General features: G+C 43.1%; 1 protein-coding gene across 3 annotated transcripts; it reads left to right on the top strand.

The window, feature by feature from the left end:
* Positions 1–1,401: 1,401 nt before the first annotated feature.
* On the top strand, positions 1,402–27,454 carry LOC143857375 (cold-responsive protein kinase 1-like). 3 transcript variants are annotated; one of them, XM_077367805.1, is made up of 8 exons: positions 1,402–1,576; positions 14,966–15,098; positions 18,521–18,636; positions 18,713–18,835; positions 21,326–21,536; positions 21,648–21,879; positions 25,543–25,693; positions 26,643–27,454. In XM_077367805.1, exons 2-8 carry the CDS (start codon positions 15,026–15,028, stop codon positions 27,009–27,011), a joined length of 1,275 nt encoding a protein of 424 aa, XP_077223920.1. In that variant the 5' UTR covers positions 1,402–1,576; positions 14,966–15,025; the 3' UTR covers positions 27,012–27,454. The 3 variants fall into 3 exon arrangements, with proteins under 3 accessions (XP_077223920.1, XP_077223921.1, XP_077223922.1); XM_077367806.1 differs by lacking the exon at positions 18,713–18,835; XM_077367807.1 differs by lacking the exons at positions 1,402–1,576; positions 14,966–15,098; positions 18,521–18,636; positions 18,713–18,835 and adding an exon at positions 19,231–20,554.

Below are 27,454 nucleotides of genomic sequence, written 5' to 3'. Positions count from 1 at the left end.
GGAGTCGATTTATCACTCCCCTTTTTATTATTGTTGATTACTTAAGCCCTGTTTATTTGAGATTATGACAACTGATTGTGAGCCCATAAAACCGATTATGGGACTCAAAATTACACTATTTTTGAGCCCCATAATCAGTTGGAAGGCTCACAAATTGGTTGTCACAATCTCTAACGAATAATAGGGCCTTAGGATATGCTTCTTTCTGACATGAAATGGGTGTAGAACAAAATTTATGCTCATTTTTATGTTGAAAAGTGGATGTAAAATTTGTTTTACTCTCATTTTATGAGGAAAGAAACATAGCCTTATTTGACATTATTATAATAATTAATATTTATCTAGAAAAGTGTATATAAAAAGAAGAGTGGGACTTATAGCACTGTAAAAGGCAAAGGCATTAAATGAACTCTGAGTTTCGGACAACTTTCAACCAATAGGGGCGCCCTCTCCCCTTAGTTATGCAAGGGCGCCCTTCAGTTTAGACTTCCTCTTATTAAAATAAGGAAAACCCAAAGCTGATTTTGGTGTGAAAGCCTTTGGAACAAGATGGACTTTGACTTCAACAATATATTTTTAAGGGTTACTTTCATATTGTTAAAACTGAGATTGTCCAAATAAACAAAATTCTTGAGGTTAACACATCTAGACGATAGGTCCGGCCAGATGAACAATTCAAGCCTTAGGACCTCTTTGAAAATCTAGACAAATTATTTAGATAATGATATTTATGAATTATACACGTATAACTAGGGATTTGCTAGCCACCTTTGCAAAAAGCCATTTCGCTCCCGTCTTTTGCATGTGATGACAGCGCAAAATGGCTCTCCCCATAGGTGGCTAGCAAATCCTCTATAACTATAAGGTTTCAAATCACCTGGAGGGCCATGCAAGTTTTCACATTATATATAGAAAAAATACTCAATAGTTTGGGAATTTAGCAGAAAGGCATTTTGCGGCTGACTTTTGCATCACAGAAGAGATGAATTTGAGATGAATTAAATAAAGGGTAAAATGTAGAGTACACCGCCTCAACTTTCTTACATTTCCAACGATAACCCTAAGTTTTCAAAATCATCAACGACACCTCCTGACTCTTTACCGTCCAAGAAGTAGACCCCTTGACTTTGTACCATATAGTTCAAAATTCATCAAAGACACCCCTGGATAATTTTTTTCTTCCTATCCACCCCGTCACGTAACAAGCATTATTAAAAACTAAGGGGGTGACTTCTCTCAAGCTGCGAAATGCGAAATTCCCTAGATGTTCTCTCAAGCCGCGAAATGCCATTTTGCGAAATTCCCTAGCAAATCTCACTCAATAACTTGCTAGGGGCTAACTTCTGTATTCGAGAAGACCCAGCTCACAAATTACTTGTTTGAAACGTGGAGAGAATAGAAATAGAATTTGTGATGTGAAGTTGCCAGGAAGGCCAAGAAGCTCGACAAGGAAAAAATGAAGAGTTTTTCTTCTTAATGACGGTTTCGTGTCCTCTTTAAAGATAAAGGAATTTTGCACCACCATCTATTTGCTCATCATTTTAATCCCCTTGATAGGATTTCACTCTCTCGTCTGGTAATCTTTTTCTTATAATATATTTGCAGATTAAATTTTTTTTTTTTTTTTTTGGGTTTTCTTGAATCCTTGAATTTAAAGTTCCAGTTTTATTTTGAATTTGTTTAGAACCCAGAATAATTGATGAAAATATATGCAGAGAAGCTCAATTCTTTATGCCCTGTTTGGATTGCAGGAATTTTCTGAAAAAGTTTGAAGGGAAAATATATTTCTAACAGTTCTTACTTTTTTAACCCACCAAAAACAGATAACTTGAATCAATTTTATTCAATTTTAACTTAGAGGGACCTTTAATTCATGATGATCTTCCTTTTAATTAACCATAAACATATCATTTGCTTCCAAATTGTGTGAAGAATTATTTTTCCTGAAAAAACATTTTCCATCAGAAATGTTTTTCTTGGAATCTAAACAGGGCTTTAGTTCCTCATTCATATATTGTGTCAATAAAAAGAAATCTTCAATTTAAACAATTCAACGCGGAAGAGGTTCATGAAAGAGCACATCTTTTTTTTTTGTTCTTTTTAATATTACATGGTATTCTAATCTTACATGAGATGCTTTTATTCTATTGGGCTACATCATGTAATCGGTTTAGTACATCATAATTGCATATTTTTCTATCATATGTTCATATTCTTCTTCTTCTCTAGTTTGCTAGATTACTCGCGCCTCTCTCTCTCTCTCATATATATATATATATATATATATATATATATATATATATGAGAGAACATTTCCTACACACTTGTGTAGGTAAGTTACCTACATAGATGAGGTGTGTACCAAAAATCAGCTCCATAGGATCATTCTAACCCATCCATTTGTGGAGGGCAAAATGGACAGACCACAAATCTGCCCATTTTTGCCCTCCACTTTTGGAGGGGTTAGGATGATTCAATGGAGCTGATTTTTGGTACACCCTATCTATGATAGGGCCTTGCAAATGAATGCTTTGGATCACCACAAAAAATGTGGGACCCATGTGATTGGGCACTCGAGCGTACCATAAGCTTGGTGATGGGGTGTAAAAATCCCAGCCTCTCACAGGCCGCCACCTGTGCAGGAGTAGGTGAACTCTAGCCTCTCACAGGCCGCCACCTGTCCTGGAGTAGGTGAACTCCAGCCTCTCACAGGCCGCCACCTGTCCAGGAGTAGGTGAACTCCAGCCTCTCACAGGCCGCCACCTGTCATGGAGTAGGTGAACTCCAGCCTCTCACAGGCCGCCACCTGTCCAGGACACCTGTCCTGTACACCTCACCAGGTTTTCCCCTATAAATAGGGGATCAAAGCTCAAACCAACGGGTAATGCGAAAAACCCTCTCCACCCAAACTCTTAGACTTCTCCCCTTCACTCCTGCTCATACTGACTTGAGTGTCGAAGGGCCTGTCCGGAGTAAAACCCGGGTTGGTCTTCTGACCTCGCTTGCCTTGTGCAGGACTCAACCCTCATAGCAGGACTCGCTTCCAGCCACTTCACTACTCGTTCACTTCGGTCCCCCCAGGACTCAGCTCCTTTGGTTATCCGGCTCAGTTCTTACGTCACTGCTGTACCTGTTACCGATTTTCGGTCTAACAGATTGGCGCCATCCGTGGGACCGCAGAACTAAAAGTCGTTCTCAAACATCTCATAAAAAATGGCAGGGCGCAAGAATGCGCGTGTACCGGCTGCACTGGCTGATCAAGCCGTGCTGCCTCGCAGGACCCGAAGTGAGCGAATCGCCTCGTTGGTAGTGGCAGCCTCTGCAACAGCTGAGCAGAGCCCTGCTAGCTCAGAGCACTTGAACCCCCTGCCCACTCCGGAGCAAGTTCAAGCTCTATTTCAACAGATGACAGCTCTCGTCGGGCAGTACCAGCAACTGCTCCAGACGCCTTCACAACCTCCCCAAGAGGCTCCGCGATCTGTCCAAGGAAGGCCAGACGTCCACAGGGGAGAGTCGTCGCGCCATGGTGAGGATCGAACTCACCACTCCACCAGACAAGTCCATCACCCCACAACGGGGTATGCCCGAGCAGAACCTTACCGCCGTCAGAGGTCACGGTCCCGCTCCGCACCAAGGCCCCGAGCTCACGAAGACCGTGCTCCACCAGTGAAGTCTCGGTCTCGTCGAAGGAGTCCGGAGAGCCAGTCCGGCTCCGCGGTAAGCCGATCAATGGGAAGAATCAGGCCCGCGGAGCACAGAACGGATCCGCTCCTACAGAGAATGGAGGAGATGGATCACCGGATAGAAGAGCTGGCGAAGGATCAGAGCCGGCCCGCCTCCAGGGCGTTCTCAAGCAGAACGCCGTTCACTGATGATGTCTTGGGTGCTCCAGCACCCAGAGGCTTTAAAATGCCCGCTGTCCCGCAGTACGACGGGACCACTGACCCCGTCGACCATTTGGAGACATTCAGAACAATGATGCTCCTTCACGGCGTCTCCGACGGCTTCATTTGCAGAGCGTTTCCAACGACGCTAACTGGCGCGGCGAGAGACTGGTACTCCAGGATCAAACCGAACTCCATCAGTAATTTCGATGATTTCGGAGAGGATCTGGTACGCCACTTCATGAGCAGTCGCAGTCACAGGCCGAAGAAAACGACAGCATCTCTGATGGCTTTGCGACAGGGCGACAATGAACCTCTGAAAGTGTTCGTCCGTCGCTTCAACAGGGAGGCACTTCAGGTGCCCAATCTAGATCCCTCAGCAGCTATGAATGCGCTCCTCGCGGGTGCCAGATCTAATGACTTCCGTCGGGCCGTAGCCCGACAAAATTCGCACTCACTGGCAGATCTCATGGCCGGGGCAGAGGAGTACATAACGGTGGAAGAAACATTGGCAGCTCTTAATTCAAATCGGAGGATAACCTCCGAAGAGAAAAATCCCACCAAGCAACGCAGGGAGGATAAACCTCCCCGGAGAGAGAAGTTTCCGCCTCCTCAAAGAAGAGGAGAGAACTTCACGCCCCTCAACACATCTAGAAAACATATATTGGCTGCCATCAGCGAAGAAGAATTCGTGAAGTGGCCTGCGAGAATGATCTCCAAAGGGAACAGAAGAGATCCCTCAAAATACTGTTGCTTCCACAAGGACCACGGCCACGACACGGATGAGTGTTGGCAGCTCAAAGAGGAAATTGAGCAGCTTATCGGCCGCGGTTATTTGAAAAAGTACATTCGAACTGATGGCCGCAAACAAGAGCGAAGAGAGAAGAGCCCCCGAGGCCGCAGTCCTCGAAGATCACAGCCGCCCCCTGCTCGTAACAAAACTCCTCAGCCGCCCAGTACGCAGCAGGAGGCACCTCGATCTCAGCCAAGGGGGGTCATCGGTACAATAATGGGTGGACCAGCCGCCGGGGGCACATCCTCTGCTGCCCGCAAAGCATATGCGCGACGAGTTAACGCCGTGCACACAACCAGCAAAAAGACGAGAACGGAGAATGAGATCTCCTTCTCAGATGCAGATCTGGACAACCTTATCCTACCCCACGATGATGCACTGGTTTTAACCATGCTCGTTGCCAACTGGGAGGTGAAGAAAATTCTCGTGGACAATGGGAGCTCAGCGGACATTTTATACTACCATGCCTTCGAGAAAATGATGATAGGCGACGACCATCTGAAGCCGGCGAACTCGGATCTATTTGGCTTCTCCGGAGAGGTCGTAAAGGTGGTAGGGCAGATTGAGCTCCCCGTTCTTGTCGGAGACCCACCTTGTCAAGCCTTCGCCATGGTCAACTTCCTGGTAGTAAAGGCCACCTCGGTCTATAATGCTATCCTGGGACGGCCTGGCCAGAACCTGATCCGTGCAGTGGCCTCGGCTTACCATCAGAAAATGAAGTTCATAACGCCCAATGGCGTGGGCGAAGTCCGAGGAGATCAGCCTCAATCCAGGGAGTGCTACGCGTCGGCACTCAAAGGCAAAAATGCAGTGGAATCACTGCCAATTGAACTACTTGATGTAAGGGACGAACTCAGGGGGAACCAACCCGTTGAAGATCTCATCTCCATCCCACTATGCCCAAAAGACAGTGAGAAGGTGGCTCTGATCGGTTCTTCACTCAGCAATAACATTCGGCATCAGCTTGCTGAGTTTCTCCAGGAGAATGCAGATGTTTTTGCATGGGTTCCTGCTGATATGCCAGGCATTGACCCAGAGATCAGCACCCACCGACTCGGCGTCGATTCGACCTGCAGACCGGTCAAGCAGAAGAGGAGACATTTCGCTTTTGAAAGGCGACAGGCAATAAAAGAAGAAGTGGAGAGGCTTTTGAAAGCTGACTTCATTCGCGAGATTCGGTATCCGGACTGGTTGGCAAATGTAGTCCTAGTCAAGAAGGCAAATGGAAAAATGGAGGACCTGCGTCGACTTCACCGACTTGAATAAAGCTTGTCCTAAGGACAGCTATCCACTCCCGAAGATCGACCAGCTCATTGACGCCACGGTGGGTCACGAATTGTTGAGCTTCATGGACGCCTTCTCCGGATGCAACCAGATCAGGATGTACGAGTCAGATATACCAAAGACCTCCTTCGTCACAGATCAAGGGACTTATTGCTACCGAGTTATGCCCTTTGGCTTCAAAAACGCCGGAGCTACTTACCAAAGGCTAGTGAACCGACTCTTTCAGCACCAAATCGGCCGGAACATGGAAGTCTATGTGGACGATATGCTGGTCAAGAGTCACAGTGCGCAGGATCATGTACATCTCAGGGAAACGTTTCAGGTCCTGAAAAAGCACAGCATGAAACTTAACCCCACCAAGTGCACCTTTGGTGTCAGTTCAGGGAAGTTCTTAGGATTCATGGTAAGCCAGCGAGGGATAGAAGCAAACCCGGAGAAGATCAAAGCTGTGATGGAGCTCACTGTTCCAAAAACTATCAGAGAAGTCAAGCGGCTCACGGGAATGATAGCCGCACTGGGACGCTTCATCTCGAAATCAGCAGAAAGGTGCCTGCCTTTCTTTAGTGCGGTGAAAGGACTCAAGGCCGCGCCCTGGACGGAGGAATGCCAGACCGCATTCGAGGAATTGAAGAAGTACCTGTCCTCCCCACCACTACTAACAAAGCCGGAGCCGGGCGAGGAGCTATTTCTGTATCTCTCCATTAGCTCCACGGCTCTGGTAGCTGTTCTCGTCCGTGAAGAACACCGCCAGCAAAAACCTATCTATTATGTCAGCAAGGTTCTTCACGACGCAGAAACGAGGTACCAGCGGGTCGAGAAATTGGCTTACGCGCTGGTAATGGCGGCCAGAAAGTTAAGGCCTTACTTTCAAGCCCATACCATAAAAGTCTTGACTGATCAGCCACTCCGGCAAGTACTCCATCGACCAGATATCTCCGGGCGACTTGTGAAGTGGGCCGTGGAGCTAAGCGAGTTCGATATCCAGTACGCACCTAGGCCAGCCATCAAGGCCCAAGTATTGGCAGACTTCGTGGCTGAATGCACCATCCCCCAGCAGCTCGTTGATCCTGAAGCAGGACAGCTCCCAGTTGCAGAGAGAACAGCTCCTGAAGAATGTATAGCAGAGGAAATTCAGACAGAAATTAGGCCACCGTCAGCCGAGCAGGACTCCATAACCAGCGCACCGACTTGGGAAGTATACGTCGACGGATCTTTGAATAAAAACGGCTGTGGAGCCGGCCTCATCCTCACTGGGCCTGATGAGTTCACTGCGGATTACGCCCTGAGATTCGGATTCCGCGCATCCAACAATGAGGCAGAATATGAAGCCCTCCTTGCCGGAATGAGCCTAGCAATTCAGACCGGCGCCCAAAAATTAAAAGCATACTGCGACTCGCAGACGAGCGTATGATTAAGTACCTCGCCAAGGTTCGCCAACTTTCCAGCCGGTTTGCAAGTTTCGAGGTCATCAGAGTACCAAGAACAGAAAATGCCAAAGCCGACGTAGTGTCAAAACTGGCTGCCTTTGGATATACTACTCTCGGAAGCATACACATAGAGTTCCTACAAAGGTCCAGCATCGAAAGTAAAGCCATGGAAGTCATGCAGTTGGAAGATGAGCCGTGCTGGATGGATGAGATCGTGGGTTATCTGCGCGACGCTAGACTCCCGGAGGATAAGAAGGAAGCCCGCAAGGTGATACAGAGAGCTGCCCGATTCTCCTTTAGTGGCGACAATCTGTATAAAAGGTCATATACTCTCCCATATCTGAAGTGTCTGAGGCCGAGCGACGCCGCGTATGCGCTACGGGAGACTCATGAAGGAATTTGCGGAGAACATCTGGGGGGCAAAGCCCTGGCGATAAAAGTGTTGCTCAGAGGACTGTATTGGCCTACCATAAGGCAGGATGCACTGAGTTTGGTTAAAAGGTGTGAGAGGTGTCAGAAGTTCTCTCCCACCATCCACCAGCCCGCTGTAGCAATGGCTCCAATTATTAGTCCACTCCCCTTCGCAGTATGGGGGATGGACATCCTGAGCCCTTTCCCACCGGCCTCTGGAAAGCGCATGTTCGTGGTAGTGGCGATCGACTATTTCACTAAGTGGGTGGAGGCAGAACCTCTAGCACAGATCACAGAGCAAAATGTGCAGAACTTCTTCTGGAAATCAGTAGTGTGCCGATTTGGGATTCCCCGTGCCTTGATAACCGATAACGGCAAACAGTTTGACTGCCGGAACTTTAAGAAATTCTGCTCCGATCTAAAGATTGAACAGAGGTTCACTTCGGTGGCTCACCCCCAGACCAATGGGCAAACGGAAGTGACTAACAGAATCCTGCTTCAGGGGATAAAGAAGAGACTGGATGAAAAAGCTGGTCGATGGGCAGATGAGCTCTATCACGTTCTATGGGCATATCGCACTACTCCTCGTACGACAACTGGTGAATCGCCGTTCAACCTCTCCTTTGGTACTGAGGCTGTGATACCGGTTGATATAGGCGCTCCATCTCCCAGAATCACCAGCTTCAATGAGCAGCTTAACAGCGACGGGCTCCGCGCCAATCTCGACTTGCTAGAAGAGATCCGGGAAGAATCTCGAATCCGGGTCGCTGCTTACAAGCAGAGGGTATCCAATTATCACAACTCCAAGATTCGTCCCAGAGAATTCAGGACAGGGGATTTGGTCCTGAGAAAGGCAGCGGTCTCCCAACCGACGAAAGTCGAAAAACTCTCCCCGACTTGGGAAGGGCCGTATCGGGTGAAAGAAGTTATCCGCCCAGGAAGCTACAAGCTAGAGACACTGGAGGAGTACTTATTACCCCACGCATGGAACTCCAAAAATCTCAGGAGATATTATCAATAGACAAAATGTCCTGCGTAAAAAGGTGACTTTGTAAATTTGTTATTATGAATAAATAATGTTTTTTGCAGACTCAGTTTCACCCTTACTCACTGGAAACCCAGTTCACAAAACTTGGGTACTCACTGGAAACCCAGTTCTTAAACTTGGGTACTCACTGGAAACCCAGTTCACAAAACTTGGGTACTCACTGGAAACCCAGTTCACAAAACTTGGGTACTCACTGGAAACCCAGTTCTTAAACTTGGGTACTCACTGGAAACCCAGTTCACAAAACTTGGGTACTCACTGGAAACCCAGTTCTTAAACTTGGGTACTCACTGGAAACCCAGTTCACAAAACTTGGGTACTCACTGGAAACCCAGTTCACAAAACTTGGGTACTCACTGGAAACCCAGTTCTTAAACTTGGGTACTCACTGGAAACCCAGTTCACAAAACTTGGGTACTCACTGGAAACCCAGTTCACAGCACTTGGGTACTCACTGGAAAGCCGGTTCGTCAAAAGTTGGCCATCAACAGCCTTGGCCCCAGGTTATCAAAACTAAAGGGCAAGTCGAGCAAGTCACTCAGTTAACAGTTAAAGCTTATTAGAGACAAAGAAAACAGAATAGGACAAGTATGATTTCATTAATCAAAGTGTCGGGCCTCGAGGGCCATTACAAAATTAGCCTCAAAAGGCTGTCAAAAATTCTAGGGTCTCAAGGACCATTACAAAATGAAAACAGAAAAATACTAAGCATCTGGAAGAGAGGTGATGTCAGCAGGAGCATCAGCAGGGGCATCTGGCTCCTCATCAGTAATCTTCGGCCTGGCAGGAAGAGTCATATTCTCCATCACTAAGTTTGGATTGCAGGCCTGGAGCTCCTGGAGGCAGTCGTAGTATCCAAGACTATAAGCCTCACTCGACAGGCTGAAAAGTTCAGCCTCCTTCGCCTCTGTGGCCTCCTTCACTGCTGCCTCCTGCCTCTCTTTGGCTCTTCCTCTTTGGGCCTCCATGGCTTCGGCAGCCTTGACCAGCTTCTTCTTCTCTGTGGCCAGGTCCTCTATCAACAGCTTCTTCTCCTCCTGTACTCGTCCGATGCTCGTTTGAAGCTCTTGGACCTCAGTGGCCAGCTTTCCGTTCACCTCTTCAGATGTGGTGATGGCGTCGGAGAACTTCTTACTCTTCTCCTTGAGATCATTGTAGTATAGTGAGATCTGCAGAAAGGAGCAAGCATCAGCGATGTATAGACAAAAGAAAAAATAGGCAGAAAGGTAGCAAACTACATCTTTTTCTTACTTGGTAAAGCGAGGACAACACCGCCTCCTCCCCTGTAGCTGGCGGCTCACGAAGGACCCGTTGCTTGTCCTTCTGCAACAGACACTTGCTCATGATCTCCCCTGCTACTCGGCTCTCGCCTAGGGCAGTATCATCCTTCAGAACGGCCCAATTGGGCCGAAAAACGTTCTCACTCAGTCCCGTAGGAGGACGGGCTCCAGAACCGGTTCCAGTAGAAGCACCACCGGACCTAGAAGAGCCACCACCCTGGGCAAAGGGGCCTACTAGCTTCACTGTAGTCTTGGCCCTCTGAGCTGGGGGTGGAGGAGTGCCTCGTGATGGGGCCGGACTTGCCAGTTCAGCCGCCTTTCTCTTTTGGCGCTCCTGTAGTGCCTGTGTAGCACCCTCCTGTGCCCGCGGCTGGGCTCCCTGTCTTATTTTCTCAACTGTTGACTGTTTCTTCATCTCTGCAAAGAAGCAAGCAGTCAGAAGCAAGTATACAAAAATAAACGAATTCTAAAGACAGGTCTAGCTACATACGTTCTGGAGTCGCGGCACTCACGCCCAGTCCAACCAGCATCTCCTCTCCTGAGAACTCTGCACAGCGGATAAGGCCCGATTGCTCAATCTCCTTCCGCATCAAGGCGAAAGTCTCTCTATCCTCACCCTTGAGGAGCGGCTTTCGACTTAATTTGGAAGTGTCCGGAGTGTCCCACACTAGAGGGACAGGCCAGGGCTCACTGGCCTCCTTATCCTCGACGTAGAAGAACCTATTCTTCCACGAATGTATTGACGAGGGGATGCCGGTAATGATTTTTAGCTCAGGGCGCTGGCTGATGTAGATCCAGCCCCCTTCCTTATGCCTCTTCAGATGTGCGCAAGCACGGAATAGCGACAAACTCACGCTCCTCTCTAACCGGCCGTGGACGAGATACAAGAACCCAGTCAGTAGTCTCCACAAGTTCGGAGCTACTTGAGCTGGGGCCAGTCCGTAGTATCGAAGCACCGCTGCGAAAAATGGGTGCAAAGGAAATCGGAGTCCCGCCCTCAGTGACTCCTCGTAGATACAGAGATCCCGGCTCTCGTTACAGGCTCTGTCTCCCTCTATAGCTGCCCTCAGTTCAAATCTTGGGGGCACGCAGTACTTGTCTCGAATATCCCCCAACATGGACCTTGTGAGGTAATTTTCCTCGACCAAAGCTCGCAGATTGTACTTTGGGTTGGCCTCCATTCGCGCTCTAGCGATCACCTCCACCGCCCGGCCAGGAAGGAATGTTGTGGACGCCTCGCCAACGTCGCTTTCAACACTTCCTTCTGCTCGGGGGAGACTACCAGTCGGGAGTGGGGTGGTGTTCAAGTCTAATATCACTTCGTCCCTGACCCCTCCGTCGTCGCTATCTACGAGGTCTATCCTAGCGGATAACTCAGCCATTACAGGCTCCTGAGGCGGCCTAAATTCTGAACTACTACTAGTGGAGGACTCCGTACCGGACTCAGAACGGGAACTACTATCAGACATGTGTAAAGAGAAGGGCTGAGAGGAATACCGGTGAGTAGAGCTCGTCGAACCCTTGCGCCACTCCAACTACGAACTGCGAAGTCGAGCTCACAGAGAGAGAAGAGAAAAGAAGATAAAAAGTGAAAAGTAAAAAATGAAAGGGGAAAACCTCCTTTTATAAACTTTTCAGAGGCGGTGGGGCAATAAATGCGATGCACGCATCTCGAGAGCACTCAAATAGCGCCACGTGTCCCTTATTAATGACGGGCACATTCTCCCACTCAAGAATACGGTCAAACACGCGCGTGTAAAAATTTGCATCTCCAGAAGAAATTTCCGTACTCCGTGCTCCGTACTGGATTTTCCCCAGCCGGACTGGATATAACGCGTTTCAACAAAACGACAAAAAGCAGTCCGGTCCGAACCGGACTGGGCGCAAGACGACAAAAATCAGTCCGGCCCCAGCCGGACTGGATATAACGCGTTTCAGCAAAACGACAAAAAGTTGTCCGGTCCGAACCGGACTGGGCGCAAGACGACAAAAATCAGTCCGGCCCCAGCCGGACTGGATATAACGCGTTTCAGCAAAACGACAAAAAGCTGTCCGGTCCGAACCGGACTGGGCGCAAGACGACAAAAATCAGTCCGGCCCCAGCCGGACTGGATATAACGCGTTTAAGCAAAACGACAAAAAGCAGTCCGGTCCGAACCGGACTGGACGCAAGACGACAAAAATCAGTCCGGCCCCAGCCAGACTGGATATAACGCGTTTCAACAAAACGACAAAAAGCAGTCCGGTCCGAACCGGACTGGGCGCAAGACGACAAAAATCAGTCCGGCCCCAGCCGGACTGGATATAACGCGTTTCAGCAAAACGACAAAAACCAGTCCGGTCCGAACTGGACTAGGCGCAAGACGAACTCCGGACTCCGAACTCCGGACTCTGAACTCCTTTCTCCGAACTCCGGACAGAAAACGACGCGTCCTACAAAACGTCAGAATCAGTCCGGTTCTAGCCGTACTTCGTACTCTGGACTCCGAACGCCGGACTCCGGACTCCGAACTCCTTTCTCCGAACTCCGGACAGAAAACGACGCGTCCTACAAAACGTCAGAATCAGTCCGGTTAAAGCCGTACTCCGTACTCCAGACTCCGTACTCCGGACTCCGAACTCCTTTCTCCGAACTCCGGACTGAAAACGACGCGTCCTACAAAACGTCAGAATCAGTCCGGTGGAAGCCGTACTCCGGACTCCGAACTCCGGACTCCGGACTCCGGACTCTGAACTCCGGACGCCGGACTGGACTCCCAGACCAATTCCAGCCGGACTCCGGACTGGACCTCCAGACGGAATTCCCCGATTCACTCCCAGACAATGCCTACCCATTCAGAGAAACGATTGATCACACTTTCCCAAGTCCCTCAATGACTTGGAAAACTTGGGGGGCAACTGATGGGGTGTAAAAATCCCAGCCTCTCACAGGCTGCCACCTGTCCAGGAGTAGGTGAACTCTAGCCTCTCACAGGCCGCCACCTGTCCTGGAGTAGGTGAACTCCAGCCTCTCACAGGCCGCCACCTATGCAGGAGTAGGTGAACTCCAGCCTCTCACAGGCCGCCACCTGTCCTGGAGTAGGTGAACTCCAGCCTCTCACAGGCCGCCACCTGTCCTGGAGTAGGTGAACTCCAGCCTCTCACAGGCCGCCACCTGTCCAGGACACCTGTCCTGTACACCTCACCAGGTTTTCCCCTATAAATAGGGGATCAAAGCTCAAACCAACGGGTAATGCGAAAAACCCTCTCCACCCAAACTCTTAGACTTCTCCCCTTCACTCCTGCTCATACTGACTTGAGTGTCGAAGGGCCTGTCCGGAGTAAAACCCGGGTTGGTCTTCTGACCTCGCTTGCCTTGTGCAGGACTCAGCCCTCATAGCAGGACTCGCTTCCAGCCACTTCACTACTCGTTCACTCCGGTCCCCCCAGGACTCAGCTCCTTTGGTTATCCGGCTCAGTTCTTACGTCACTGCTGTACCTGTTACCGATTTTCGGTCTAACACTTGGTACACTCGAGCGTACAATCCTTTTCCTCACACACACACACACACACACACACACATATATATATATATATATATGTTATGTTATACTTCATTTTCCATGGTTTCTTAAAGCTCTTCATCTCAATGCCCACCTTGAATTTGTGTTAATGAACTGGTCCATACACTCATACACTGTGGAGAAGCTATTCTTGGTATTGGAAAGAAGAAGTTGACATGTTTGGTAATCATGTAAAGCAGTTAACATCACCTTAATCAAATTTAGGTTTGGAAATATAAAGATTACAATATCAATCAATCTCAACTGCTCTGATTGATTAAATCAGTTTCTAGCTGCTAATTCATGGCTGTTGTGGCCTATTCCATCGGAAGTAGCAGGAGGCGAGAGCTCAAAAAAGATACACAACGATATTTCCAAACGCTGAGATTGTGAAGGTTGGACGTGGGTGTAAGAGTTTATGGCACTGATTATCATATTTTGGTCGGCCAATGGACTGAGAATCCCACCAATTTCCCTTTGGAAATTGGTGGGTCAGGGCTAAGGAGGGCAGAAAATTGCAATGTGCAGGTTAATGGATATTGATGTGTCTTAAGTGGAAGATTAGCTAATATATATGGAGGAATTCCCTCTCCATTTTTCTTTGGTCTAGATTCAATAATTCCAAGTTTTATATGCTACTTAGATGGTACATCTTTAGGAAAGTAAAATGCAGATTTTAGCTTATAAAATCCAAAATTTCGCTTATAAAATGCAGGATTTTACAACCGTGGATTATAAAATCCATGTACCCAAATGGCTCCTAAAAGTTTCTTGGAAATTAAGGGAAGTCTTTTGATTTTGTATCAGGTGGAATGTGGGGAAAAAATCAAGGAGATTAATGTGGAGTAATGGCTGTAGCAAAATGTATTACATTTTTGTGTAGAAAGAAGAAAATAATTAAGAAAAGCTTGGTGACTGGGGGCTTCTAGGGTGTACATTATTGTGAAGAAAGAAAAGAAGGGAAACAATAGAAGTTAATGGTGTACTCCCTTGTCAATAAAGCTTTCTCTTTGTAAATTTTTTGTCCTATCAAACTTTTAAGAATATGTCCCTGTTGTCTGTTGTTCTGTTTTTTCAATTTTGACTGTCGAAGTCGGAGGAAATATGGATATGAAAGTTAGATAAAATTGCATAAACCAACTCCTTGGTCTTTTACATGTGATTTTGCTTGCTGTCCTTGATTCTAAACAACATCCCCTCCCTCTCCTCCTCTATCGAGTTATTGGTTGTATAAAGTTTTTTTGATTCCAAACTTTTGATGGAGATAAACAAAAATTTGTTTCATTTTCTAACAGTTTGGTTCCCACATCGCATAGAGAAAGGGGAATACATAGAATTTCAGAAGATCCAACGACATGTCTCGTATGCATATGCGTTGCTGCTGCTTTGGTTCATCAAGAAGGGGTTCATCTGAACAAGATGCTGATGGTGAGAAATTTATTATACATTTATTCTCCACCTTTCTGTTTCTATACGTTACACAATAAAGTAGCAGCCCTTACATTGATTCTTTCCTTTTGGCTTGGTATTGGCACTCGCTACTGAATTTAATATGTAATGGATTGTTGTGCTCTAAACCATGCTCATTTGTTTTGTTCTATGATAACATCCGTGCCAGACTCTTCCTTTCCATCCTCCTAGGCCTTTTATTGTCATTCTGTCATCTCTTTCAATTTGATGTTTTTAATGTTTTTGTTGAGAATTTTTTCTTAAAAAAATTTGAGTCTTACACGTTCATGTCTTCTTTCTAACGAAAATTCTTTTCCTATCAGCTTGTATTTCTGTGATTCACAGTATTCTTGAAGAAAACTTCCACTGGCTACTCCTTGAAGAGAACTTTCATTGGTTACACTTTTAAGATTTGAAGATGTTTCCCTTGCCCTTCTGTCAAGGTTTAGAAGCATGAACCTCAACCTTGAAGAGTTGTTTTGTTTTTTTTTTTAAGCCTTTTGAGTTAGTTTGGTTACAAGATATTAAGATTGCAGAGATTAGTCCATCTGAGCAGAGACCTGTTGAGACTTGAGATGAACCATATGATCAAAAGAAGTGTGACCTTGATGGTTCACAATAGCAAACTTTGACATATGTAGTTGGCTCGGTGATTCTCTAAATAGATGAATGAGTCTTGAGGCCATTATTGGGAAAGATTTTGTGGATGGACTTTTCTGAACACTTTTGGAGTCAACATGTTGTTCATTGGGGACTTCCTCTCTTGTCTATTTTTTTTTTCATATTTGTTAAAATCCTAAGATTTAAGATCCAAATCGGAACTGAATCTTATTAGATGCAATTCAAATCCTTGAGTTAAATGCTATGCAACACTAATCTTGCAACTTTTAATGACTCTTATAATTCAACTCATGAATAGTACGATTGAGTTACATTCAAAATCTCATGGTTGTTAATGGCAACTGTTAGTAATGTTTTATTTATTTATTTATTATCTTATTTTATTATTTCTGGTTTATTTTTCTTTAGCAAAAACTGTTTAATGAAGGCCCTTAAGCCTCTATTTCATTCTATTTTACTCCCATTAGAAGATTCGGTTGTTTTGGATTTTCTATTCAACCTAAACCCGATACTTTATTCTTGAGTTTTCTTCACAGCGGGGACTACAACATTATCTTTTGCATAAGGTTTTTATGGATTCATACACTTTTGTTGAGCTTCTTTTCTTCAAATTGTGGTAGCGAATCTCGAACTCAATTGTATCAACTATCAAGTAGGAGAAATGAACCTTTTTCTTTGGGTAGGATTTTGTGTGTTTGGAATTTTAATCATGTTTGGACTTTTAACATTTTGTTAAGGAAAAAAATGTTTCGAATTGATTGGTATTTGGTCTTTGTTTAGATTTGTTTGGCTTCAAGCTGATATTATTGATTTTTTTAAGAAGATAGATTAGATTAAACAAGCAGACATTACTATGAGGGCAGAGGTTGCCGAACATCCAAATTCTCGCCAAGCACCCTCCCATTTTGCCTAAGGAATCAGCCATAACTTTAAAACTATGAAACACATGAACAAGAGCTAAAACAGACTCAAACCAATCCACAATAACTCTAATCTCGTCAGTGAAACGTCACCGCCCCAATGACTGGCTGCCCACTCAAGAATTCACATTTGACGATGTTAAAGTATAAAAGATAAATAACGCCTTTCTTTAACAGCTTAAGCTTTTGGAGAAGTTGGTAATTTAACATGGTATCAGAACCAAAGGTCTCGAGTGCAAACCTCCTAGATAGCAAAAATCCACATGTGATGGTCGGCCCAAAGTGGGACCACATGTGCCACGTGTTTGCCAAGTGGGCCACACGTGCAGGGGAGTGTTAAAGTATAAAAGATAAATAACGCCTATCTCGAACATCTTAAGCTTTTGGAGAAGTTGGTAAGTTAACAGACGAGTCCCCTCAACAATCGCCGAAAAGCTGATTAAGCCTGAAGAATACAACCTCAGTGCTATCCATGATGAGCACACCCAGATGCGATCAATTTAACTCCCGACTAAAATCCTTCATACTACTGGCCCAAAAAATGATAAGATTCTAATATAGTTGATGAAAATGGCTTAGTTTTGTACTTCCGGTATGAAGTAAAGAACCAAAACTAACTCTCTCGTATATTACATTTTTTATTTATTTTTCTAATATTTCCATAATAGATTACATTTTTATGAGTTACAATTGAATTTGATTCAAGTCTACCATTCGATTTTCAGCCATTGGTTTTTCCATTTAGTTCTTTGATTGCTATTTATTCTATTTACACGGTATACCTTTTTTCTAGCCAATATCTTTTCAATTACTTAGAGGAGAAAACAACATTGGTATAGATATGAGTTACAACGTATACACTTTAATTAGTTCTAAGTCCTTACTTAGGCCTTACCTTCTGTCAAAAGTCCAAGTACTGACATGAGTACGATATCTAAGGAAAATTTATTTGTATAATGATTGGTTCCTTCTAAATGTCTCTTGAGGTTTAGTTATGCATTTGTGGTACATAGGATGTGAATCTCACTTTTGCTTTCCCAAACTAGTATAGTATGAAATGTTCAGTCTTGTTGGAATGGATAAGGAAGAGAAGGAGGAGAAGAGTGAGGGAGAAGATGGTTAGTCTCCACTAAAGGGAGCTCACATGTAATATGATGTATATATAAGCCCAACTTAGGGTTACATGGGACAAAGACTAAAATACCCTTCAACACATACGTTAATACCAAAATACCCTTCAACAAGTCTGTCTTATACTCAACATAGCCCATAACTTTCTATATTGTGGACCATATGTAGCACTTTTTTAGACTCTTGAAGGCTCTTGAAGGATTTAGGCTGCAATTTACTGACAGCTTTTTAATTATGACTACGTATAATGCAAAAACATTATGTTTTTTTTCTGATGTGGGGGAAATTTTATCTGATTGGATCAATGTATCCTACCAAGATAATTATACATAAACAGTCCATTGACCTGTATAAAAACAGCTGATGTACCGGTTTGACTGGTTGCGTCTCTTTTTTTAATTTTTTTTTTTCTTTTCTTTTTTGTTTCCAAGTTTTGAAGGAGGTCCAGTGTGATTCAAAAACGTAGTTCGAACAAGAAATGCATTCCTCCTATACTAAATGAATGTTAGAACAAGAAATGCATTCCTCTGAAATAAAATAAAATCAAAATGGAAAGTGATTTAATTGATTATCTCATGCAGGTTAGTACAGACACATACATTTGAAAGAAAGGGTGGTTCATAGCAAAGTCTTTTGACCCACTGTCTGATCTGTAATCTTCATGTGATTCTCTGGTCATACCGTGCTTTTCTAGATTTTAATTTCCATTTCCTTGTTATATTTTGCTAGGGTATATGTCGGCTAAGAATATCAAGCTTTTTTCTTACAATGAAATCAGTTCTGCGACAAAGAACTTTCATGCAAGCAATAGGATCGGGCGAGGAGGTTTTGGAACGGTCTACAAGGTATGCAAGTATAAACATTTAAATGGTTCTTGTTTAGTTCTATGAAAGCAATGACTTAAGTTTTTACTGGTTGCAGATTTTCTGGTTTCATCTTGCCTATATGGCTCAAATTTTGAATTATCCAAGAAACTTCGATTACTTAGACTATGATACTCAAATACAGTATGGATACTACTTAATGTTGAAGTATCGGACACCGGTATGACATTTTGTATGTTTATTCTTGTAGCAACTGGTACCATTGTTCAGTATATACAAGTTTCAAGTGAAAAGGGATTCGAGAAACTAAAGTTAGATTTGCATTTTCTTTCTTATGATCAGAATAGTCCATTGTCCTCATTTAATCACTCCATATTTAAGGCCATTAAAGGAGTTGGGCTCTCTGTTGATGTGTTTGCCTGTGCTTTTATATGCCAAAAGGTAGTCTGTGCTTTGCTTAACTTCGATTGAAGCTTGACAGGCAATCCAAGGCTTTCAGGTATTAGAAGGGTGTGATCAGAAACCATAGAGGAGAAATCAAGTTAGCTTTCATTTGGCATCTTAGGATCAAAGATTATAGTGGAACAGATTTAGGAGTAAGCTTATTTGATGGGAATCTTGGTTCTAATTAAGAATAGTGGAACAGGTTTTGGAGCCCATGGGGACTTGCAAGATTGCCTGTTTGGTGAAGTGCAACTGTGTATCTTGTCATATTTTGAGAGAAGAAAATGAGATAGGGACACACGAGTAAGGTTATTAGATAGGAATCTTGCTTGCAATTAAGAAGGAAAGGTTTTGGAGTCCATGGGGACTTGCAAGATTGCCAGTTTGGTGAAGTGCAACTGTGTATCTAGTCATATTTTGAGAGAAGAAAATGATATAGGGCCACAATTTCTAGAGTGGCACAGTCGTTAGTATTCAGCAATCTCTCCCCTTGTATAATAGTTTTCATTTCTTTTGTTTCCTAATAAAGTCACCATTTATCCATACGTTAAAACAGATAGTTGGGAGGATTAAAGTAGGGGAATAGATATTAGGAAGGTAGCATTCAAAGTTTTGAATGGAGATGCCTCTGTTCCCATTTGATCAGTGATAAATTCCCAATTGTTCAAAAATGGAGAAAAGAAAAGAAAATAATAGAAACTGAGATCCATCATTTGGATTCTTGACATAATAATTTTTTGAGTTTAAGGTGATCGGTGTTTGTTCTAAAAGGTTGGCACGTTCAATTGGCAAATATATGTTTTATGTGCACATCGGAAGAGGAATCCATTTCACATCTCTTCATTCATTGTAAAGTAGGTTCTTGCATTTGGGATCAGGTTCTAAGTTGGTATGGGGTTAGCTGGGTCTTGCTTAAAGTGATACAAGAGTTGATGCAGAGTTGGAGAATAACGGTATTGGTTCTTTTGGTCTATCGCTATGGCACCTTATATCATATGCTATCATTTGGAACATTTGGAAGGAGTGGAATCGACATAAATTTGAAGATAAATGATTTGCCATCAATCGGTTGGTTTGGAACACCCGGCATGCAATGGTTTCTTGTGCTCTTCAAAACCAAGCGTTCTTTGGATACTCGGTGTATATCATTATTAGGAATTGGGACACATTCTTGAGATGTAACACTCGAAAAAATGAAGTTGTTGCGAGATGGAAACCTCCTACAAACGACATCAAACTCAATGTTGACGGTTGCTCTCTTGGCAACCCAGGCAAGACAAGCGTTGGGGCATTTTTAGTAGTTCTTCAGGTGATATCATCTATTCATTTGCTGGTCCTATCGGCATAATTGATTCCACAAAAGCCGAGGTTCATGCCCTTCATCGTGGTTTGACCATCTTTACAAGTCAGCTGGAGTGATGCTCGGAAGTGGAAAGCGATTCTTCTAATATGGTGTTGTGGGCCAAAGGGAAGAGCGACGGTCCATGGAGAATTGGTAATCTTATTGTTGAGATCAAAGAATTATGCTTGAATGATGTTTTTTCTGTCTTTAATTCCTAGAAGTGCCAACAATTTGGCTGATCGCTTGGCCAAATTGGGAGCTTCTAGTGACTCCTTTTATATGTGGGTGTGTTGGGTTGGGAGGGGGGGGGAGGGGATGGGGGATCTTTACCCGGTGAAGTGCTCTTGTAATCTTTTTCCTTCATTAATGGTATCTCCTTAAAGAAAACATGGAATTAGTTATTAGTTGCATTTAAAATTTTAAAAGAAAATGTTTAATTGTTAGACGTGCATATTAGTTGGCATACTTGATACACCCTCTTTTTAATTGTTTAATATGGCAAACATAACTGATTTCCCATTCCCTTTGTTATTTCAAAACCCATTGCTTCCTATGAAATAGAAAGCCCCAGAGGGAAATACTGTGGATAGAAAAATAGAAAAGAATATGGAGTTTGGAGACCCCCTCCTCTTTTAACTGAATGCTTCATTGTCTGCAAAATATTAATGGGGAAGTTTTTTGTTGAAACTCGGGGAATGTCACATCTTTCTAATGGCTGTTTGTTCGAACCTCTCTAGTATTTCTTGAATGTTCAACTTTTTTATTTTTTATGTTATGGTCTCAACACATGTAAACACAACTCTTTTCTTATTTTTGATGTTATGGTTACAAGGCATGTAAACATGAATCTTGTCCATCGCTACGTTCAGATTATTATCTTCTGTTTTTCTTAATTTAATTTTCTTTTGATGCTCTGTTTGCCAGGGAACCCTCAAGAATGGTACCCAAGTTGCCATGAAGTCGCTCTCTACCGAATCAAAGCAAGGCATTCGTGAATTTTTGACTGAGATTGATATAATCTCAAACATTAGCCATCCAAACCTTGTGGAGCTAATTGGTTGCTGTATTGAAGGAGAAAATCGTGCTTTGATCTATGAGTATGTAGAAAATGGCAGCCTTGATCGTGCATTATTAGGTAAAATTAGACAACAAAGACTAAAGTATGGGATATGAATGTATTCTTAATATAAATTATGCCAAATGAGGCATCATAAAGATAAGTATTATTCTCTTGCCTTGTGTGCAGGGAGTAAAAGGATTAGACTAGATTGGGACACAAGATCTAATATATGCATGGGAACTGCCAGGGGTCTGGCATACCTTCATGAAGAACTTGATCCATGTATAGTGCACAGAGACATAAAAGTTAGTAATATTCTTCTTGACGGGAACCTTGCACCAAAAATTGGAGACTTTGGTTTGGCTAAACTTTTCCCAGACAATGTTACTCATCTAAGTACACGAATTGCTGGAACAGTGTAAGTAACCTTCCATATTTGTTGAATTTTATCCCTTTAAAAAATGTTGTTGAATTTTGACGTTAAATATGTTCGTTGTCCTTTCTTTACTTCGGCATTATATCATAAAATGCTTCTTTACTAGTGGATCAATTCAATTTGAATTTCTGGTTGCTCAGATACCATTTATTTTGTGACATCGGCTGTGCATGTCAATGTATTGGAAAGCGAATTGGATTATTAATCATAAAAAAGGGCCATATTTCAAATTGTAGAACTGTAACGTAAATTGCAAGTTTTCCTTGAAGTTTAATAAAATTAAGAAAATATTCAAAAGAAAAGCTGTGAAGAGTAAGTACTACTAAATCAGTCATCTTTTTTCAGTTCACATCAAATTATAAAATTTAAAATTTATAATAAAATTTCGTGGCATTATTATCTAGTTATGAACTGCATATAGCATCTGGATTCTGGATCAATTAGACAAGCCAAGAAAGAGGTCGAGTTTAGCACGTCAACTGCAATATTATTTCTTTGCCCTTCAATCCTTAAGACAAAACTATGAAACCTTTAACAATCATTACACCTGACAAACTCCATTTTGACTGTTTCTTAGGATTCACGTGTGGTCTTCTTCAAATAGGATTCTAGTTGTATATCTTTGGATTTTAAACATCAGTGTACATTTTTTTGCAACAGTAAATGTTGCATATCACCATGAATGAGGCTTATTTTAACAGAAGTTTTTATGCCTTCATTTTATCTATATTTTGGATTGGCCACCCTTGTCTAAGCTGAGCCAATTTATTACGAAAGAAAATAAAAAAGAAGATAATAATTACATTTGAATTTAGTCCTTTTCTAAACAATGATCATTAAATAATTGAAATCCATAAGGAAGTTGCATACAAGAATGTCTTTGTCTTTTTAATGGTCGGCAAATAGAATTAAAACAAACAATAGCAAGGCAAACACCAAGACCGAGGACGTCTCGAAAAAATAAATCAACGAACTAAACAAAAAACAAACGCAGAAAAAGTACACAAGAAATGAGAAGCTCCACATGTGCCTCAGGGAGGAAGTCAAACACTAAGATGTCATCTCAGTTGATTACAAAACGAGCAAGTCGGTCAGTCTCACAACCAGCAGTACACTAAACGTGTTGGATTTCCGTATTATGCCACTCACACGTACAGAATCTCTTCAATAGCATTTGTGAACCTCCATTCTCAAAGGATAACAAACATCGTCTCTAACCCATCTGATTACATTGATAGTCACCCTTAATGATAAGATAATCAAGCAAATCTTGATCCACAACTGGATACCAAAAAGAAGAGCTTGCAGCTCAACCTTACTGTAGTCCTGGCCAACACGGCCCGAGAATCCCCATCTAACCTCCCTCGAAGAGTTCCTTAAGAAGACCCCCAATGCTAGCTCGGTCTGGATTTCCAAGGTTTTACCTGTTGAAGTTCTGTTTTAGAAACCCAGGAGGAGAATCCCATTTAGGGTGAGGGAGATCCTCGCCACAACTGCTCAACCAGATAACTCCCAGGACTTGTAGAGAGAAGTTGCTGAAGTACGCCTAAACATTGTAAGGATTGTCGCCCATTGGACAACCACATTGCTAGGAGTTTCAATGGGCCCAGATGGTCTGATGGATACGAAGGATCCGAATATTAAGATGGATCTGAGCCATGCCCATATGATCCATAAGGTCTGAAATTATTTTGGATTATGACCCAGGCGTAGCTGCAAAATCCGATGGAGCATCGTAGATCTGAATTGAGAGCGCCTATGAACGAAATAGCCTTCGTATTTTTGTTCATTTTTAAGTTGCCCAAGCAATGACAGTTGTAGAGTCTCCTTCAATGACTAAGGGATCATAAAAAGTGTTGGCATACAATTTCAATCCCCACAGAAGGGCTCTTGCTTCTGCCTCATTGGAGTCACACACACACCTATTGACCCAGAAAAGCTTTAATAAAGAACGTCCATCGAAATTTCGGAAGATGCCTTGATATCTGCCCAACCCAACATGAATTGCCTTTAGAACTCCCATCAAAATTAAACTTGATCCATCCACTAGGGGGAGGGAGCTACTTTGGAATAACTTTAATTTGCAAACCTCTTTCCCAAATAATAGTACTCCTCTTCCTAATTTGCCAAAGGGTCCTCCATTCCAATGTAGGATAATGATGTAGGGTTAAGGTTTGAAGGAGGAGGAAGAGGAGGGAAGTTTTAGGGCTTTTAGGGTTAGGGTTGATTGGAGAAGGAAGTGGGGGAGTAGTATAGTCTTTAGAGTTACGGTTTAGGGTTAGGGCTAGGAGTATACTTTTGGATGGGATGATTTTTGGGTTAGTGGAAGTAGGTTTTGGAGAAGATGGTGGAAGAATTTGATATATTTTTATCGGGGAGCCGTCGGTGTTTGGTGGTGGTTCGAGGTGGAGGCTGCCGGAGATCGGATGATGATGTTGGGTGGTTGGCTATCGTGCATGGTTAGGGGCGCACAATAGCTTTGGGCCTTCGAGCGGGATTTTTGAAAATCGAATTTGCCAGCGGATTGCAGTGGAGAAATCGGTGTGATGTGGCAGGTCACAATCTTGACTTGGGGGTTCCACAAATATGGCACTTTTTGCTTTATTCGATTCATTTGAGGCTATTGGGTAATGTAAGAGGTTATGGGTTTTTCTTTTGGGCCAAGGAGAATGCTCCTGGGCAATTCATACTATGTAAATCTAGTGGGACCACTAGTCCCCATTGTAATTTTGTTGGTATGAATATATTTGTCAATTTTCAAAAAAAATAATAATGATGTATTTTAATTTCTTCTTCACTCCCAATACTTTCTTGACTATAAGATTCTGTTTTGGCTTAGCGAGTCTTTTGAGTCGAACAATTATTAGTTCAATAGCTGAAAGCTTTGCAATGGAGGTAGGATGATGGTCCATGGTAATGTTAATGGGCTGAGTAACTGGTCCTTTGTCATTTCTGTCAATTTGGAAGCTCCACTCCAGTTGCTACTTCAACACAAGGTCAAGCAAATGCAAATGAAGATTCTTCAGCTGTTTGTGGTTTGTACATCTGAATGCAATGGTATCTCAATCGCACTAGCTAACTTTCTAATTTTTTTTTTTTGGTGTGCGTACGTGTGTGTGTGTGTGTGTGTGGGGGGGGGGGGGGGTGGGGGGGGGTGGGTGGGTTGGGTGGGTGCCATAATTTTTAAAGGATGCCTTTCCAGAGTGATGTCTGGAGTCTAACTTCACAACAACAATGCTCTATCACGAAAGAACGACATGCCAGTTTGAAGAACATCAAGGAATTCTTCAGTCAAATTGAATTTGAAAAGGAAAGAGACCATATTCGATAGAAAACATATAAAAAGAACTTTCAGCTACCATATATTTTATTTTTCTAATAGTATCTTTACCGAGAAGAAATAAGGATGATTCATAAATATTCATTAGTCCGTCAACGTCTTGCTGCTCCACTTGCTTGAATTGTCTTCAATCTCTTCGTCAGCGAATGGAACCACACTATAGGAGATCTCACCATTCATATTTTTCTGTTGTTTTTTTAAACAGTGATGTCTATCCAATTTTAATTAGTGGGACTTTCATGAAGAATGCATTCTTTTTCTTATATGTATTTAATATGTTCAATCCGACTGTTGTTGCATTGCAGTGGTTATCTTGCACCAGAGTATGCAATGCGTGGTCAATTGACCAAGAAGGCTGATATATACAGTTTTGGGGTCCTTATACTTGAAATTATTAGTGGCAGAAGTAGTGGAAAGTCAATCACTTCAGGGGCACAGAAGTACCTACTGGAATGGGTCAGTTTTTCCTTACATTTGAACATATTTTTATAGCACTAGAAAAAATGGTGGGTTCTTTGCAGTAATATGTTGATCTTGATTTGCTACTTTGCTTGGCTTTTTTACTCCTGGAACTGTGCTCAGATTGCCCTGGTAAATATACTTATACTAACATTTTGGCTGAATTTTGTGGAAGATGTGGTCTTTGGTCAACCGCAGCCAACCCATGGGGGCTACTTGCCCATCACGACCCTACACATGACCGTGTCACATGATCTAAACTGTATGTGCCCCTCAGTGACTCTACCAAAGTTACATGTTCAAACACTCCTAACCATCACATTTTTTTTCTCAACAAGGTTGTTTAAACTTTAAACCAAAGCTGATCAATGGTCTACTTTTAATGAACAAAATCCCATTAGTCAGGCAACTAGGATTGCATGGTCAGTGTGATTTTGTATTATGGTGGATGCTGCACATCCACAGTAAGGCCCCACTGAGACACTCATCTTCTCATTAGCTACATGTGTATGGTGGTAGTAGTTGACTGACTGATTTAGTCATAATTGACCCAATGCTAACTCTTTATGAATATTACTAGGCCTTGTGTTTAGCTTTTGATGAATAACAACTTTATTAAAGAAAAGATCTTCTGCCTATTTTTTTTTTTAATCTAAAGTTCTTGCCAAAGGTGCTGATTTCTTCAACACTTTCTGATTCGAGCTTGGAAATCTGAAAAATTATTTGCTGCAACTGTATTTAGCTAAAATTTTCATATTCTAATTCCTGTCAACACATTATGTTTTTAATTTCATTTGAACAAACTATTGTGTGTAATGCCACTTCTAAAGAATCAAGATATTGGATTTGAGACACATAAATCATGGTGCTCCTCAGTATCAAAGCACTCTGGTGCCTCTATTGCTGTAATGGCTTTCCTTTTTAACTTTGAAGGTTGCATTTACAGGCCTGGCAGCTCTATCAAGAAGGGAGACTCGTAGAACTGGTGGATCCAGAGCTAGGACAATACCCAGAAGAAGAAGTCATTAGATATTCAAAGGTAGCCCTTTTCTGCACCCAAGGGTCAGCCCAACGGCGGCCTTCGATAACCCAGGTTATAGACATGCTTTCGAAACACTCCCGCCTCAACGAGAAGCTACTAACACCCCCAGGCATCATTCAGGACTTGGTGAAAATTGGAGAAGGCTTGAAAACCACAAGCTCAAGCAATTCACCAGCACTGCCTCTTTCAGCGGATTATAACTTGCCAAACGTTGACTCGACAGACCCATTTAGTTCTGGGCCATCTACTTTTTCCGAGATGACTCCCAGATGATCCTTCGATGGAAAAGCATATGCGTTGGAGTCACCTGTTCGGATATCCAACAGAAATCCATGAGTTTAAAATGCTATCTAACTGTGCTTTTCCATTTGGAGAAGGGATTATGGGTTTCCAATGGAAAGAGGAAGATGGGGCTTGCAGATACAAGGAGCAGACAAAATGCTGATGAGGTGCTGATATAGTTATTGGCAGATTGCAGATATGTAGGCAAAGACAAAAAGGTGATTTGGTTAATGGTGATTTGATTATGAGAGCTAGTGGGCAAGGGGTAGGCTTTGCAGACTTGAGGGAGTTGGGTTCCAAAAATATGGGTGAAAAAATAAGAGTATATGAGGGAGAATATGTCACAGGTAGCTTATTTTTTATTATTTTCTTTGGTTTAGAGAGTAGAAAACCGGTTTTAAATGGAAATGTGATTTGTCTTCTCTTTGTTGGAA

Source organism: Tasmannia lanceolata, unplaced genomic scaffold (genome assembly GCF_043159265.1).
Source record: "Tasmannia lanceolata isolate RefF3 unplaced genomic scaffold, GAP_Taslan_0.1 ptg000024l, whole genome shotgun sequence".
Lineage (NCBI taxonomy): Eukaryota > Viridiplantae > Streptophyta > Magnoliopsida > Canellales > Winteraceae > Tasmannia > Tasmannia lanceolata.
This window is presented reverse-complemented; position numbering and strand designations above follow the sequence as displayed.

Coding starts and splice junctions, on each gene's coding strand:
- LOC143857375 (XM_077367805.1), top strand. CDS start 15,026: ATGTCTCGTATGCATATGCGTTGCTGCTGCTTTGGTTCATCAAGAAGG. Junction 18,637..18,712: donor GTTTTGGAACGGTCTACAAG/GTATGCAAGTAT, acceptor TACTGGTTGCAG/ATTTTCTGGTTTCATCTTGC. Junction 25,694..26,642: donor AGAAGTACCTACTGGAATGG/GTCAGTTTTTCC, acceptor TTGCATTTACAG/GCCTGGCAGCTCTATCAAGA.